Source organism: Myxocyprinus asiaticus, chromosome 34 (assembly GCF_019703515.2).
Source record: "Myxocyprinus asiaticus isolate MX2 ecotype Aquarium Trade chromosome 34, UBuf_Myxa_2, whole genome shotgun sequence".
In the NCBI taxonomy this organism is placed as follows: Eukaryota; Metazoa; Chordata; class Actinopteri; order Cypriniformes; family Catostomidae; genus Myxocyprinus; species Myxocyprinus asiaticus.
The window spans coordinates 41,672,786-41,690,533 of NC_059377.1; the positions used below are offsets into that span (position 1 = coordinate 41,672,786).

Sequence of the window (17,748 nt, forward strand, 5' to 3'; positions counted from 1 at the left end):
TTTACTGACAAAAATGTCAAATTGATTAACTAACGTTGAGACAAAAAAAAAAAAAAAAAAAAAAATAGCCTGTATTCGAGATAATAAAATTATAATTATTTAAAAAAATAAAGTAAAAAGTTTATTTACAAATAATATAAACACACCAGGATACAAATCCCAAAAGCATAAAACCAACAAGAAAATACAACTGATTACAGCCACGGGAAACTTGCAGAAAAAAGGCAGGAAAATATTCATCCTACGGGAAGTTCTTCTGCAATCTGTGGATATCTGATCCAAGATCAGGGAATTTCATTTATCCGATAGTCAATAAAATGTGTCTTACAACTCAAGAGAACATAAAAACGTGACACAACGGTCGGCATAAGACAAATTGTTTATATCATCAAAAAATAACGCTTTAAACTAATTGGTTTAATTCGAATGACTCTTCACAACTGTGTCTTCACAGACACAAATTGCAATCAAGTAAATTTATAATGCACATTAACAACAAAACGGACCTTATTCACGAAACACGAGCAGAACACATTTTCTGTGTATATTGTATGCAAAACCATTTTTGCATGTGACAATTTATGTACGAATGTATTGATGAACGATTTACACAAATTCTTTTTTCTGCTCGTGTTTCATTAAGAAGGCATGCCACGTTTCTGAACGCAAAACGTTCCAGTGGTTCCGTCTTAGCACTTATGCCCTGTGTCTTTAAGCCGTGACGCTTGCCATGGCAACGCTACATTCTTCCGTCTGTAGACAAGGAAGATGCAGAACTCATGTCCTCTTCGTTCGCGCCGCACGTGTCCACCAGACAGATCAGACAGCTGGTGACGGGGAATGCGCGGACTTTACTGGACACCACCCATTTGTCCGTCTCGGTGTAATACTCCATGATGTGACCCAGACGCCCGACGCCCTGAAACCCGGCCAGCACGTAGATCACGGAGCCTACGGCCGCGCACTTCACCGTCACGCCCCTCCATGGCATCGGCGACGCCATTTTCCACTCGTTGCTGCCGATCTCGTAATATTCCACCGAGTCCAGCCCACCTGGAGAGGAAACAGAATTAGAGATTTGAGGTAGACCGATATATCGGTTTTACCGATATTTGCTTTTTATCGGTTATCAGCAAAAATCTATGCCAAGAGTTGTCATTTTTTTTATTTCTCACCAATAAACTTCCATGTCTGTGCCCTACATAGTACGGAAAGACATTTTGTACCACTCTATAAATCATTTTTGAAAAAACTATCAACCAATTAATCGGTTATCGGCCTTTTCCACCACCCTAGTTATCGGTATTGGCAAATCAGTTGACCTCTATTAGAGATTACCCAAACATACAGCGCTGACCTTTGCTGACCTCCTGCAATGATTTAATATAACGGTTATTCTTCAGACATAGTTTAAAATCTCTAAACCAAGATCAAAATGATCAGCTGTAGAACTAGAACTTTCAAGCTACATCCACCAAACTCGGCACAAACCTTCAGACTGTTCTGGGATAGTGTGGACTTTTAACTTTTAAGTGACTGCTTTAAGTTGTTCTCTTTCTTTCTCTAGTTATTTTTGCAATAACTTTAATAACTGTACTACTCCACTTATTTTGGAATAGCGTGAACTTTTAACTGACTTTTAACTGATCGAATTATCATTTTCAAACAGCTGAAAACTCCCGTAGACTTACATTGTCGGAATGTTCAAACAGGTCAACGGAATGCTCGTTAATTCAACCTCCAACAGTCAAAAATTCAAATGTAAACAAACCCACAAAATGCCTTTGATCTGCATTAAGTTGCTCTCTTTCTCTCTCTAGTTATTTTTGCAAATCTGTTTGATGCAAATATGGTCATATTTGATCTAATGTAGGGTTGCAAACTTCGGATAGCAGGCTAAAGTGAGATTTTGATATCATGGCCAGGGTCGCATTTATGAACAGGCAAATCATCGTTCAAGCCCAGGGGGCCAGTGCCACCTTAACGAATCCCTGGACATATAGTGTGCGGACATTTTGGCTCACTATACCAATTTACCTACCGTTCACATTTTCAAAACACCCATACACTATGGCACAACCAGGGTTTTCTTGGGTCCAGAAATGATCTTCAGTGGTGGCTGAGGTACCAAGCTCACCCACAAGCTCAAAGTTGGTTGGTTACATAACCATTTACATTGGAAATCTGGAACTTTTTTGAATTTTGCAATGGTTTTACTTCAAAATGCTATAGGAAATCAAACTAAATTAACCTAATTTAAATAAGACCTTATCTTTAGGGCTAGTTATAATATTCTGACAGTACCTACAGTATGAGTGGGCCACTTTACTGAGCTGGGACTGTGCTCCCATTAAAAATGAAATACTGTTTTCCTTTCATCAGGCTTGAAATATCTGAAGGTAAACAGGGCCAGCTTGTTAGAACAGGAGGAAAACTTCATCTATAATTTGTCCAAAATTCAGGTCCAGATTTTAAACCCCTTCGTCCACTGTTTAATTGTCATTGGTAGCCTAATAATAGGGCCATCACCACAATGGAGCCTCATCATGACTTTTTAGTTTCTAAAAAAATGAATAGCCTAAACACATTATTGTGGCGTCAGCGCGTGCTGAGATATCAAATGCGTGTTGAGTCGTGCGCTCTGCCCTGGTTATCCTGTCTCTGGGGCACGCTGATGTGCGTTGTGGTGGTAAATTTGCTTTCGGTGGCCCGAAAATTCAAGACTCTTGCTGATGAAAAAATCCAAATTGAAGATTTGTTGCTATGTTTTAGTTCTGTTATACTGAATTACGTTTTCTTGTTATTTGGTGTGGATTTCTGTATGATGTCAATGATGGTTGTCTTGCGAGAGGAATCACACCTAATGTATTCTGTCCACCGACGGCATATATTCTTGAGTTTACGACCACCAGACCGTGATTCTTACGTGCTTCTCGCATTCCACAGAGAACTCGCCACCTGAAAACAGACATAAAATACAAAAATATATATTTAAAGAGACAGTTCGCCCAAATTTCAGTCGTTTCTGCACACAAAGCTATCATATGGCTTCAGAAGACTTGGAATACAGTGCACGAGTCATATGGACTATTTTTATGATACTTTTATGGTCCTTTATGAAGACTGACAGCCCCTAGTTACCATCTACTACATGGCAAAGAACAGCTCGGACATTCTGCTTAACTTATGGTTTCAACGACATTAGGGTGTGTAAATGTTGACGGAATTTTAATTCCATTAACTCTCGCATGAGCATTATATAATTCCTAAATCATTTGGTAAATTGTATTTTATTCTTAGGCAACCAACCTTTACACCTGCATTCCTTACTACTTAGTCTCTATTGCTAAAGAAGAAATGAAATTGGGTCGTGTCTGGAAAAAGGAGACGTACTCTTCTGTGTTTGGGTCGTAGACTTCGCAGTCGTTGAGGACTCTACCGGATACGTTGTTTCCCAGACTCCCTCCGCAGACGTAGATGAGCCCGTTGGCTTCCACTGAACCGTGACTACAGCGCGGCATCAGCATGATGGGTTTCGTCTGCCACGTCTCTGTACGTGTGTCGTAACACTCAAACAGATTCAGAGCAGAGTTTCCTGTCAACACAGAGAGACTCAATGAACAGGGTCTTTATAAATGTTTATGCTCTATATCACGGTTTAAATTAGGTGATTTTGACACAGCCTTAGTACTGACATATATATATATTTATTTTATTTTATTAAATAACTACCATCCTGACATAGCCTAAATATTTACAATAAATATATTTTATTTTATTTTATTAAATTACAACACTCCTGGCACAGCCTAAATTTTTACAATAAATATACTTCATTTCATTTCATTTTAATAAATAATGACGCTCCAGACATGGTTAAATATTTACAATAAATATACTTCATTTAATATTATTAAATTACTACCATCCTAATGCAGTCTAAATATATTGTATTTTTATTTTATTTTTTTATGAATAAATTACTATATTATATTATGGAACTACCATCCTGGCACAACGTAATTATTCAAAATAACTATATTTTATTTTATTAAATGACTACCATCCAGACAGCTTAAAAATGTACAATAAATATCCTTTTTTAAATTTATTTAAATAAATTACTACCATCCTGAACCAGCCTAAATATTTAAAATATACTTTTTTATTTTATTAAATTACTACCATCCTGACACAACCTTAATAATAACTATAAATATACCTTTTTATTTTAGTTTATTAAATTACTGCCATGCTGAAACAGCCTGAAATATTTACAATAAATATACTTAATTTAATTTTATCTTATTAAATTACTAACATCCTAATGCAGTCTAAATATACTGTATTTTTATTTTATTTTTTTATGAATAAATTACTATATTATATTATGGTTCTTCCATCCTGACACAACCTAAATATTCAAAATAACTATATTTTATTTTATTAAATGACTACCATCCAGACACAACTTAAAAATGTACAATAAATATCCTTTTTTAAATTTATTTAAATAAATTACTACCATCCTGAACCAGCCTAAATATTTAAAATATACTTTTTTATTTTATTAAATTACTACCATCCTTACACAACCTAAATATTCACAATAACTATACTTTATTTGAATAAATTACTACCATCCTGACACAGTATATTATTTTTTATTTTGATGTTTTTAATTACTGTATAAAATGAAACACCTTGAAAGAGGGGGTCTACCAAGATAATTAAGATAAATTATAAATAGCCTAATAAAGATATGAACTCATTTATTAGATGGTTTTCAATCTGTGATGAATGACAGTGAAAACGGGTCGGTATATGGGGTGTTTCTCATCCTCATCCTCTCTCTATTTCAAGTGGATTGTCTGTTTCCTGTACAAACATACCCACTTCTGATCCTCCTGATGTGTAGATCTTTCCTTTAGACGCGCAGGCAGCCAGACTGTCCCGTGGGTTTGGGGGTCCGAGTTTCGAGTACCAGCTGTCCTTCACCACGTTATAGCAGTCCATGCGTTTAATGGGGAAGAGTTGAGAACCGCCCAGGATGTACACAACATTATCCCAGAACACAGACGTGGCATCACGTCGTTTCTCAAACGGACAGCGAATGTCTGTCCAACTGTAATCCTGAAACAAAACACAATAATGACAATAACTCGACATCACAAGCCTCGAATTAACACTTGCTCCGGCAGATTTCCATGCCATTTTTTAAAAATCAATGTACATAGTTTGCAAACACACACACACTTTTTTTTTTTTTTTAGAGCAAAGCATAAGTACAAATATTTATACCCATTATAACTATTTAAATTTCCCTGTTTTTTTCATGACTTTAAACGTTTCCATGACTTGAAAATCATAATTTTAAAACACTGGAAACCCTGTACATCCCCTGTTTTATTGACACGGCAGATCTGACATGTGATTTGCGGATAGTTTTATGGATTATTGGGATTATTCTCGGGGGAGCCTATACCTTCGGGTTAAAGTAACGGCAGGATTGCGGTTGCGAGCCTCCGAACAGAGCGATGCGGTAGTCGTGTTTCTTGCGGCGTGGTCGACTGCTCTCACCGAGCTCCTCGCGGTCTTCTGGAGACAAGAGATGATATCGCATCCCACCTGACCACAAACACACAGAGAAACATTATGAGATCTGAGTAACTCTGTGCACACACCGTTTCACCACATAAGAGACATTTATAGAGCTTACTTGTGGAAAAAAAATGATTTTAATTAAAGGGATAGTTCACCCTAAAATGAAAATTCTCTCCATTTCCTCACCCTCATGCCATCTTGTGTATGACTTCTTTCTTCAGCAGAACACAAATGAAGATTTTTAGAAGAATATCTCAGCTCTGTAGGTCCTCACAATGCAAGTGAATGGTAGCCAGAACTTTGAAGCTCCAAAAAGCACATAAAGGCAGCACAAAAGTAATCCAGTGGTTTAATCCATGTCTTCTGAAGTGATATGATAGGTGTGGATGAGAACAGACCAAAATGGAACTCCTTTTTGCCATTGCAGTCTCTATGATCATGATTTTAAGCTTGATTATACTTCCTAGTGCTTGATGCATGCGCAGAGCGCTAAATGGCACTATGTGAAGTGTACTCTTGAAATCATGATCGCCAAGGGAGAATGCTTAGGTCAAGATTTATAGTAAAAAAAAAAAGGAGATACATTTTAGTCTGTTCTCACCCAAAATCAATTGGATCGCTTCCGAAGACAAGAATTAAACCACTGGAGTCTTATGGATTACATTTATGCTGCCTTTATGTGCTTTTTTAAGCTTCAAAGTTCTGGTCACCATTCACTTGTATTGTATGGACCTACAGAGCTGAGATATTCTGCTAGAAATCTCCGTTTGTGTTCTGCAAAATAAAGAAAGTCACACACATCTGGGATGGCATGAGGGTGAGTAAATGATGAGAGAATTTTCATTTTTGGGTGAACATAGATTAAATAATGAATAAATAAAATATAAACTATCTATATACAAATTGCATACAAGATAAAAGTAAAGTTTTTCTTTCATCATTTAATTAAATTCTGAAATAAAAGACTCAACTCTACCACACATATAATCACGTCAGAGGTGAGTGTTCAAATTGATAACTCACAGATGACCATTTTCAGGCATTCTGGATTGTCCTGGATCAGTGGTTCGGCCTGAACCGTCTTACTGAGGAAGTTCTTTGATACGAGAGGGAATCGAACTTTCCCCAGAATGTCAACAATGTACTGCTGCCGATTCAACACGTTGTACTTGAGCCACCGAACCGCTGCGTCGTATATCTGTATGATCAACACACAACACTGTTAAACACAGTCTGCTTTACTAACAAAGATAGAATTACCATACTTTGTTTTAGTTATACCATGGTATTTTCAAAGTACCTTGGAGTACCACATAAACACCATGGTATATGAATATGGTAATCATTCAGTACCATTCCTCTTTTTCAGCATGGATAGTATATATCAAAGTTACCATGTTATTCTGATCCCATCACTGCACCATGGTACCGTCATAGTATTTTCTGTAAGGCTCGACAGGTGTGTTCTCACCTGGTCTTCGGCTCTGACGGTCAGTGTGTCTTGCTGCAGCAGGTGTGTCACCTGTTTCACATCCAGCTGCAGAAACTCGTCCATCTTATAAACATCAGTGAAGTGCTGATGAATGAAATCATCCGCCGCGACCTTCAGCTCAGGACAGTTCAGACACTCGGCCAATGCGCTGATGCCTTACGATAAAAACAACCAATAGCAACATTCATCTAACGATTTATGCCGAACTTCTGCTTTGAAAAAAAATGATGCTTTTAAAAACAGGCATAACAGTATAGATTTATAATATCCAAATTGAAACAATAATTATTGTATTGGCCAAAATATTACAATAACAGTAACTGAAATAACTGACCCACAAAACAGACAATTACTATGAGCTTCATAAACAGCCCAAAACTGCACACAGTTCTCACAGAAAAGTAGAAGTCTCACCCAGACAGTTGGTCGCATCCACCTGCTCTTTCAGGAAGTCCACACACATCTTCTTCACAGGTTCAATCTGATATTGATTAGCAGCGTTCAGCAGAGACTGAACATTATTACTGTTCACTGAGATCCTGGAAGAACATAAAGAAAACGTTTTAGAGACCTGTCTTTATATTTAAATACATTAACTGTGGATGAATGAATGAAGTTTGTGTGTAAAATATGCATCAGGTAAATAATCAATAGATTTACACTGAACTGTCTGAGGTACATGCATAAATTCTACCAGTTGATGAATAATTTTATGTCCGTAGCCCTGTCTCTCTGTTTGGTCATGTCTTACCGTGCCGTGTAGACAAACTCCACCAGCAGTTCAATGATCTCGGGTTCTGCTCCTCCGAGCTCGACCTCATGATTCGTGGCTTCCATCATACTCGCTGTAGTACATGCAAAAATATAATGAAATGCATAAACAATCCTCTCTTGTCTCCTGATTGAATTTATATTGCACATGCATGTTGTAATGCATCACAGACTGCCTCTCACATGTGAACATGAGATTGAAGAAGTGGCTCGCGGCAGCCAACACCACTCTGTGCGCAAGGATGTGTTTCCCCTCCACCACCAGTATGACATCACAAAGGATCCCCTGTAAACACAGGTCAAGGTCACACAGTGTGGCAGTGAAATGTGTTTCTATCACAAACTTAATTTCTGTGCATTTAAATATGACATCACCTCGAATCTGCATCATTTTAAGTGATTATATATATATATATATATATATATCAGTAATATATCAGAACCAGAACCATATCCCAGAAATTGATCGTATGATGCACATCTCATGTCTCAGATTATATGATATGTCAGAAATGTCAGTTTTTATGACACGTTTGTCAGATTATATGATGTACATCTAAAATATCTCATATTCTATTATGCATATGCCAGATATCTCAGATTATATGATGCACATGCCAGATATCTCAGATTATATAAATGCGCAAAGCCCAGATGTCAGATTATATGATGCATTTCTCAGATATCTCAGATTAAATAATATATTATATGATGCATATGTCCGACAAGCCAGGTTGTATGGTGCATATCTCAAATATCTCATATTATATGATGCAATTGTCAGATATGTCTTATTATTTGATGAATATCACTAATATTTTAGATTATATGATGCATTTCTTAAATATCTCAGTTTATGATGATGCACATGCCAGATGTGACATACCATATAAATGTGTGTAATACAGATGTCATATTATATGATGCATTTCTCAAATATCTCATATTCTATTATGCATATGTCAGATTATATGATGCATGACAAATATCTCAGGCTATGAATATGAAGCATATGTCCAACAAGTCAGATTATATGATTCATATTTCAAATACTTCATATTATACGATGCAAATGCCAGATATCTCAGATTATATGATGCATATCTCAAGATATGCCAGATTATATGATATTCATCTAAAATATCTCATATTCTATGATGCATATGCCAGATTCGTCAGATTATATAAATGTGCATAGCCCAGATGTCAGATTATATGATGCATTTCTCAAATATCTCAGATTAAATAATGCATGTCAAAAATCTCAGACTACATATATGATGCATATGTCCGACAAGTCAGGTTGTATGGTGCATATCTCATATTATATGATGCATATGTCAGATATGTCTTATTATTTGATGAATATCACTAATATTTTAGATTATATGATGCATATCTTAAATATCTCAGTTAATGATGAAGCACATGCCAGATATGACATACCATATAAATGTGTATAATCCAGATATCATATTATATGATGCATTTCTCAAATATCTCATATTATGCATATGTCATATTATATGATGCATATGTTCCACAAGTCAAATTATATGATGCATATCTCAAACTAAAAAAATGCATCACAGATTATATGATGCATGTCTCAAATATCTATTTTTATATGATGTATACAGTAGATATATCAGATTATTTGACATTCATATCTCAAATATCTCATATTCTATGATGCATATGTCAGATATCTCAGATTATCTGATGCATGTGTCAGATTTGTCGGATTATGTGATGCATACACCACTTAACTCAGACTATACAGATTATATGATGGATATGCCAGACATCTCATATTATGTGATGCATATGTCAGATGATATTTACCTGCTTCCTCAAGTTATTCATAACTCCCATGATATTGGACAATAATCTGAACTCCTCTTTAGATGCAATCTTCTTCTCGCTTTTCTTTTTGGGTCCTACTGTCTTCTCGCATGATGTTGAGGCCATACTGATCATCATTTATCACGCATATGATGAGAGATTATTAAATAAAAACAGTGAGCTGTTCTGTGTGGCTTTGTGTACTAAGCAATAGAACAGCAGGATTCTCTACTTCCGTCTACTGAATGAGCATGTCAAAATAAAAGTCCCATTCCAAACAGAAAAATGGACGATGTGCTCTTTAAATGATCACTGGATGAAGAATAAATCTTTCATTTCTTTATTAATTGTAAGTATACTTACCTATTTAGCTTTTTGGAAAAGTTAATTTAACGAAGGCTACTCTGAGCGACAGGAATGATGTGAAGTAAGCAACCGTAAAAAAGGATTTCACTCTAAAAGCCTGCTAAAGGAGTTTGTCAAAATAAAAGTCAAACTGAAAACAGATTAATCTGTGATTTATTTGACACTATGCACACTAGATGTCAGTGTTAAAACAAGCTATAATAATGAAAGTGCATCCACTTACCTTAGACGCATTATATAAATGTCTTACTATATATAAAGATAAAAAATGTAAGAAATTAATAATTATAGCTCTGTGCCTTTCAGAGAGGAAGATGTTCTAAAGTTACTAAATTGTAAATACATATTTGTAAACAAATTTTTTTATTAAAGACAACAAACTTCAAACCCTACAAAATGAAACACAATCACTCTTTAAATAATATTTTATTGATATGTATTTGCAATCAGCACTTCTTTTTAATCTCTCCCTCTTTTTTCCCTTTTACATATGTGTCTTGGTGTGCATGCGTATAGTTATTTGATCATTAGAGGTGAAAGTGTCACGTCCAGTCAGGCCCAATTAGAAAGAAATATCAAATCCAATATTTCTCAGATTTAATGCCTAGGGTGTAAACAGCGGTTGCATTTATCCTTTGACTCTACATATATGGAGAGTTTTACACAAGAGAAGACATGCCAGGCACTTTTCTGTGTTTAATGAGGTAAAGTCTGTCCTCAGCTCTTAACAACACGACCTCTCTAAGGTCTGCTTGTTAGAGCGACCAAAGGAACCAGAACGCTTCTTCCCTGCTTAATTTCAGAAAGCTTTAATTTGAACAAGCTGCTGTCAGATGTCTGAGTGGTGATTAGGTCTGTCTGCTCATCTACCTGAACAGCAGAAGACACCCCAACATGTCTGGACATTGTTCTTGCTGCCTGGTCACCTGGAAGTTGCCAAAGGTTGTCAGATTTGTCTTTCTGAAAAAGACTACATGGAGAAGAAAAATCACAAAAAAAAAAAAAAAAAAAAAAAAAAAAAATATTAAACCCAAACTGAAAAGAGTTTCAAATGGTCATATATACAATGCATCTGGAAAGTATTCACAGTGCTTCACTTTTTCCACATTTTGTTATGTTACAGCCTTATTCCAAAATGGATTAAATTCATTATTTTCCTCAAAATTCTACAAACAGTACCCCATAATGACAACGTGAAAGAAGTTTGTTTGAAATCTCTGCAAATTTATAAAAAAAATAAAAAAAATAAAATAAAAAAATCACATGTACATAAGTATTCACAGCCTTTGCTCAATACTTTGTTGAAGCACCTTTGGCACCAATTACAGCCTCAAGTCTTTTTGAGTATGATGCTACAAGCTTGGCACACCTATTTATGGGCAGTTTCTCCCATTCTTCTTTGCAGGACCTCTCAAGCTCCATCAGGTTGGATGGGGAGCATCGGTGCACAGCCATTTTCAGATCTCTCCAGAGATGTTCAATCGGGTTCAAGTCTGGGCTCTGGCTGGGCCACTCAAGGACATTCAAAGAGTTGTCCCGGAGCCACTCCTTTGTTATCTTGGCTGTGTGCTTAGGGTCGTTGTCCTGTTGGAAGATGAACCTTCACCCCAGCCTGAGGTCCAGAGCGCTCTGGAGCAGGTTTTCATCAAGGATGTCTCTGTACATTGCTGCATTCATCTTTCCCTCGATCCTGACTAGTCTCCCAGTTCCTGCCGCTGAAAACATCCCCACAGCATGATGCTGCCACCACCATGCTTCACTGTAGGGATGGTATTGGCCAGGTGATGAGTGGTGCCTGGTTTCCTCCAGACACGATGCTTGCCATTCGGGCCAAAGAGTTCAATCTTTGTTTCTCATGGTCTGAGAGTCCTTCAGGTGCCTTTTGGCAAACTCCAGGGGGGCTGTCATGTGCCTTTTACTGAGGAGTGGCTTCTGTCTGGCCACTCTACCATACAGGCCTGATTGGTGGAGTGCTGCAGAGATGGTTGTTCTTCTGGAAGGTTCTCCTCTCTCCACAGAGAAATGCTGGAGCTCTGTCAGAGTGACCATCGGGTTCTTGGTCACCTCCCTGACTAAGGCCCTTCTCCCCCGATCGCTCAGTTTGGCCGGGCGGCCAGCTCTAGGAAGAGTCCTGGTGGTTCCAAACTTCTTCCATTTACGGATGATGGAGGCCATTGTGCTCATTGGGACCTTCAATGCTGCAGAAATTTTTCTGTACCCGTCCCCAGATCTGTGCCTCGATACAATCCTGTCTCGGAGGTCTACAGACAATTCCTTGGACTTCATGGCTTGGTTTGTGCTCTGACATGCACTGTTAACTGTGGGACCTTATACAGACAGGTGTGTGCCTTTCCAAATCATGTCCAATCAACTGAATTTACCACAGGTGGACTCCAATCAAGTTGTAGAAACATCTCAAGGATGATCAGTGGAAACAGGATACACCTGAGCTCAATTTTGAGTGTCATGGCTGTGAATACTTATGTACATGTGATTTTTTTCGTTTTTTTATTTTTAATAAATTTGCAAAGATTTCAAAGAAACTTCTATGACGTTGTCATTATGGGGTATTATTTGTAGAATGCAAGTTAAGACTTTACTATGTAAAGGAGAAGCCATACATCAACACTGTCCAGAAGCGCTGCCGACTTCTCTGGGCTCGGTCTCACATTAGATGGAAAGTAGAACAGTGGAACTGTGTTTTTTGGTCTGACGAGTCCACATTTCAAATAGTTTTTAACAGCCATCGTGTTATCCGGGCCAAAGAGGAAAAGGTCCAAAAGCCAGTGTCTGTATGGGCCAGGGGTGTGTCAGTGCCCATGGTATGGGTAACTCGCACATCTGTGAGGGAACCATTAATGCAGACAGATATGTACACATTTTGGAGCAACATATACTGGCATCCAGCACCATCTTTTCCAGGGACGTCCCGGCATTTTCATCAGGACAACTTCAAACCACATACTGGCCGAATAAGCAGAGAGTTTGGGTGCTAGATTGGCCTGCCTGCAGTCCTGACCATCTCCAATTGAGAATGTGTGGTGCATTATGAAGCACACTATACGGCAACAAAGACCCCATACAATTGTGCAGCTGAAGACCTACATAATGGATGAATGGGGGAAAATTCCACTTTCTAAACTTAATAAACTTGTGTCTTCAGTGCCCAAATGCTTAATAAGTGTTATTAGAATAAATGATGTTTCACAATGGTAAACACTCAACTGTCCCAACTTTTTTGGAGCGTGTTGCAATCATCTGATTTAAAATGACTGTACATTTAAAGAAAAAACAATGAAATTCACAAGGTAAAACATCATATATTGTTTAGTTGTAGTGCTTCAATATAGTAAAGAGTGAATATAATTTACAAATCACTCCTTTTTGTTTTTATTAACATTTTTCATACTGTCCCAACCTTTTTGGAATTGGGGTTGTATATATATATATATATGTAGTCAAAGGATATGGGCTGACTGGTGTGAACATGTCTTTTAGTGGAAGTCATGTGATCTTCATCAGGCATTTAAACCTGAAAAAAAGACATTAAAAGGCAATATACATTGAAAGAAAGCAAAATGGTTAATCGCATCAAAGACAGGTTTTATAAGGCAAATACTGTATAATTGAAGTGAATTTGCTTGCCTTCTACTGCTTTTTGTCCCTTTAAATTATGCAAATGTATTCAGATTAAATCCAATCCACTGTAAAAACATTCGCACCTTCTGGCAGCCAAACACTGTGTGTCGATATATTTAATGGAACACATGATCTCTCGAAAAAGGCATGGGAGAGAGAGACTAAGCAATTCAAACAACCTCTTATTGTATTTTTGGATACTGAAGAGGAATGCGTAACACATATATATTGTTTCACACTGTCATGGCAGTGTTTTCCCCATCTGTGCAGTTTTTGCAGCTGAAGCAGCTCGAGTACAAAAAGTGCTTTGATCTCTGTGAGCTGGACATGAGGTTGTAAAAAATGCCCAATCATCCTATTGATTCACATTTGTGGGAGTTTTTGTTGTAATCATCGCTTTAAAGGTTTTTTTTTATTTTTTTATTTATTTTTTTATTCCCATCAGGCAGTACATCATTCCTAAAAATTTTATTTCTGTTTTATCACATTTAAGAGTGTGGCTGAAAAGGGTCATATCCTGGAGGGGTATCCCTGTAGAACCCCAGAGAATATTCCAAAGGACAGAAGAGCGCTGGGAAACCCTGGTACCAGAGCCTGGATATTTGACTCAAACACATGCAAGCATTTTTTGAAGGACCCACTGCAAGAGAAACTGAAATCTGTACTGATTCATCCAAACTGATAGATAGAACAATAGATAAAGCAGACAGAACGAAATAACGATAGATAGAATGACAGATCAATAAACAGACAGATAGAATGACTGATAAAATGATAGACAGACAGATGGAATGATAGATCTATAGATAGAACAATAGATAGAAGATAGACAGAATGATAGAACCACAGACAGACAGATAGATAGATAGAACAACGGAACAATAGACAAAACAAAAGAACAATAGATAGACAGACAGGTAGATATATAGAACGATAGATAGAAAGAACGATAGATAGATAGATAGATAGATAGATGGATAGATAGATAAAGAACAGGCAGACAGACAGATAGATAGATAGATAGAGAACAGACAGACAGACAGATAGATAGATAGATAGATAGATAGATAGATAGAATGGCAGACAGACAGATAGATAGATAGATAGATAGATAGATAGATAGATAGATGGATAGATAGATAAAGAACAGGCAGACAGACAGATAGATAGATAGATAGATAGATGGATAGATAGATGGATGGATAGATAAAGAACAGGCAGACAGACAGATAGATAGATAGATAGATAGATAGAGAACAGACAGACAGACAGACATAGCTAGATAGATAGATAGATAGATAGATTGGCAGACAGACAGATAGATAGATAGACAGATAGATAGATAGATAGATAGAATGGCACACAGATAGACAGACAGACAGATATAGATAGATAGATCGATAGATAGATAGATAGATAGATAGAATGGCACACAGACAGACAGACAGACAGACAGACAGATATAGATAGATAGATCGATCGATAGATAGATAGATAGAATGGCACACAGATAGACAGACAGACAGACAGACAGATATAGATAGATAGACAGATAGATAGATAGATAGATAGATAGATAGATAGGCACACAGATAGACAGACAGACAGACAGATATAGACAGACAGACAGATAGATAGATAGATAGATAGATAGATAGATAGATAGAATGGCACACAGATAGACAGACAGACAGACAGATATAGATAGATAGATAGATAGATAGATAGATAGATAGAATGGCAGACAGACAGATAGATAGATAGATAGATAGATAGACAGACAGACAGATATAGATAGATAGATAGATAGATAGAATGGCACACAGACAGACAGACAGACAGACAGACAGATATAGACAGACAGACAGATAGATAGATAGATAGATAGATAGAATGGCAGACAGACAGATCGATAGATAGATAGATAGAATGGCACACAGATAGACAGACAGACAGACAGATATAGATAGATAGATAGATAGATAGATAGATAGAATGGCAGACAGACAGATAGATAGATAGATAGATAGATAGCCAGATAGATAGACAGACAGACAGATATAGATAGATAGATAGATAGATAGAATGGCAGACAGATAGATAGATAGATAGATAGACAGATAGATAGATAGATAGATAGATAGATAGATAGATAGATAGATAGATAGATAGTGTGACATATTAGACAGACAGACAGACAGATAGACAGATAGATAGATAGATAGATAGATAGATAGAATGGCAGACAGACAGATAGATAGATAGATAGATAGATAGATAGATAGATAGCCAGATAGATAGACAGACAGACAGATATAGATAGATAGATAGATAGATAGATAGATAGATAGATAGATAGATAGATAGATAGAATGGCAGACAGATAGATAGATAGATAGATAGATAGATAGATAGACAGATAGATAGATAGATAGATAGATAGATAGATAGATAGATAGACAGACAGACAGATAGACAGACAGACAGAAAGGGGAACATTATTGTGTTCAAGAAAGGTGGTCTGGGAATCGCTGTGAGCTGGATGATATTTCTGTGTTTTGCACACATCACATCACCGGCGTGCCAGAGCCATCAGTGTGCTCGGTGCCAGGCTGCCAGCTCGCGTGACTGCAAAACTGTGAAAGCCTCTCGCTAACAAGCTGCCTAGATCCCACATGAAAGAAAACAAGAGGATTGTTCCATGAACTACAACCACGTCATTTACATATATCCATTTCCTTAATGGACCCCAAAGTCTGCTTCACGTCTTATGATGAAGGAAAACCTCAAAAAATAAAAGGATATTTCATCCAGAAGCAAAATGATGCAACCGTGCATTGGTCGAGACACTGTCACAACAAGTTTGAGATTCTGGTGTTGCATGTAAGACTTCGGTGGACTTTTTGCAGTTAATGTGGCTCACCTTCCAGAAAAAAACAGTGCTGGCCCTCTGGGGAAAAAAGTTTTACCGTCATTTGAATTCAACATGAAATCAAAACTGACGCTATTTACTTTCTTGATACCTACAGTTACTAGCCAAAAAGCTGTTTTGGAAAATTTGATTGCTCTTCCACTTGTTTAGGAGCTTAATCAAACTCTAAATGATTCCCCTAATTTACTGAAGAATCAACTTTGTCTCAGATGTGTCTCTTTAAATTCTGAGGAAAAACAAAAATAGACACAAATGAGTCAGTAGTTGACATACTGTAAAAATATAGAGCTATAAAATATGTGGATAGCATAGCTCAGATCATTTGCTCTTGGGGGATTTGATGAGAAATATTTCAGACTTCTGACTTCTGATTGCATACTTTGGTATTTTGGATGATGTGAGTTCAGTTTGAGACACTGTTGAGATCTCTTGTGAAACTCTAGAGTGCTCTAGTCTGATATCTTATGACATCTAAACACTTTTACTATTGTGCATGACTCGTGTTAACGTTTGCATTACATAATCAACTATATTTACAAGCTTGTTCGAGTGTGATCAAATTGCGCGGTAGCTCGACTGATAGAGCGTTGCACTTGTGATGTAAAGGAGCGGGGTATGAGTCTTGAAGAGCATGCGAGTCCATACCTGAGCCGAAAGTGTCATAGAAGCACCACAAAATGATGTGGTTGTGTTTTTCATCTCACATTTGCTTTTTCTGACACTATCGGTTAGGTTTAGGTCTAAGGTTACGGTAGGTGGGTCGGTTTTGTTAACCTTTACAATCTCATCTGTTTGGAAAACATTTGACTCGCTTTTAGCGCCACACAGTGGACATTTCACCTCGGAATTGGCGCAATACGAGCAACGAACCACGTAATATCATTCGCCACATAGTAGTCACATAATTGCGTGAGATCAGGCGGAAACTATAGGTAGACTTTGTCACATTTTGGAAACACTTGCACAGACATGCGTGAAGAAACAGGAAGAGTTTTCTCACTTGAGCATTCACACCTGAATTTCTCTACAAGCAGGAAGACTGTAAATGAGAAACAGAGAGTGAGAAAGTGAGAGAGAGAGAGAGAGAGAGAGATTGAGG

The 17,748-nt window shown here is 37.2% G+C and overlaps 1 protein-coding gene across 1 annotated transcript; it reads right to left on the minus strand.

Moving 5' to 3' along the window:
* Positions 1-74: 74 nt before the first annotated feature.
* Positions 75-9,945, minus strand: klhl7 (kelch-like family member 7). The gene is made up of 11 exons (XM_051670977.1): positions 9,713-9,945; positions 8,051-8,153; positions 7,848-7,941; positions 7,511-7,635; positions 7,076-7,251; positions 6,628-6,802; positions 5,486-5,628; positions 4,893-5,133; positions 3,394-3,595; positions 2,861-2,958; positions 75-1,053 (listed from the first exon to the last, which is right to left on the minus strand). The coding sequence occupies exons 1-11, from the start codon at positions 9,848-9,850 to the stop codon at positions 740-742; spliced, it is 1,809 nt and encodes a 602-aa protein (XP_051526937.1). The 5' UTR covers positions 9,851-9,945; the 3' UTR covers positions 75-739.
* Positions 9,946-17,748: the final 7,803 nt, after the last annotated feature.

Bases quoted from the DNA above. Each gene is read 5' to 3' on its own strand.
- klhl7 (XM_051670977.1), bottom strand. From the start codon at position 9,850: ATGATGATCAGTATGGCCTCAACATCATGCGAGAAGACAGTAGGACCC. The intron at 7,636-7,847 runs GTAAGACATGAC...ATGTTCTTCCAG, and splicing joins GAGTTTGTCTACACGGCACG to GATCTCAGTGAACAGTAATA. The intron at 1,054-2,860 runs GTGTGATTCCTC...TTTCCTCTCCAG, and splicing joins CGGTGGACAGAATACATTAG to GTGGGCTGGACTCGGTGGAA.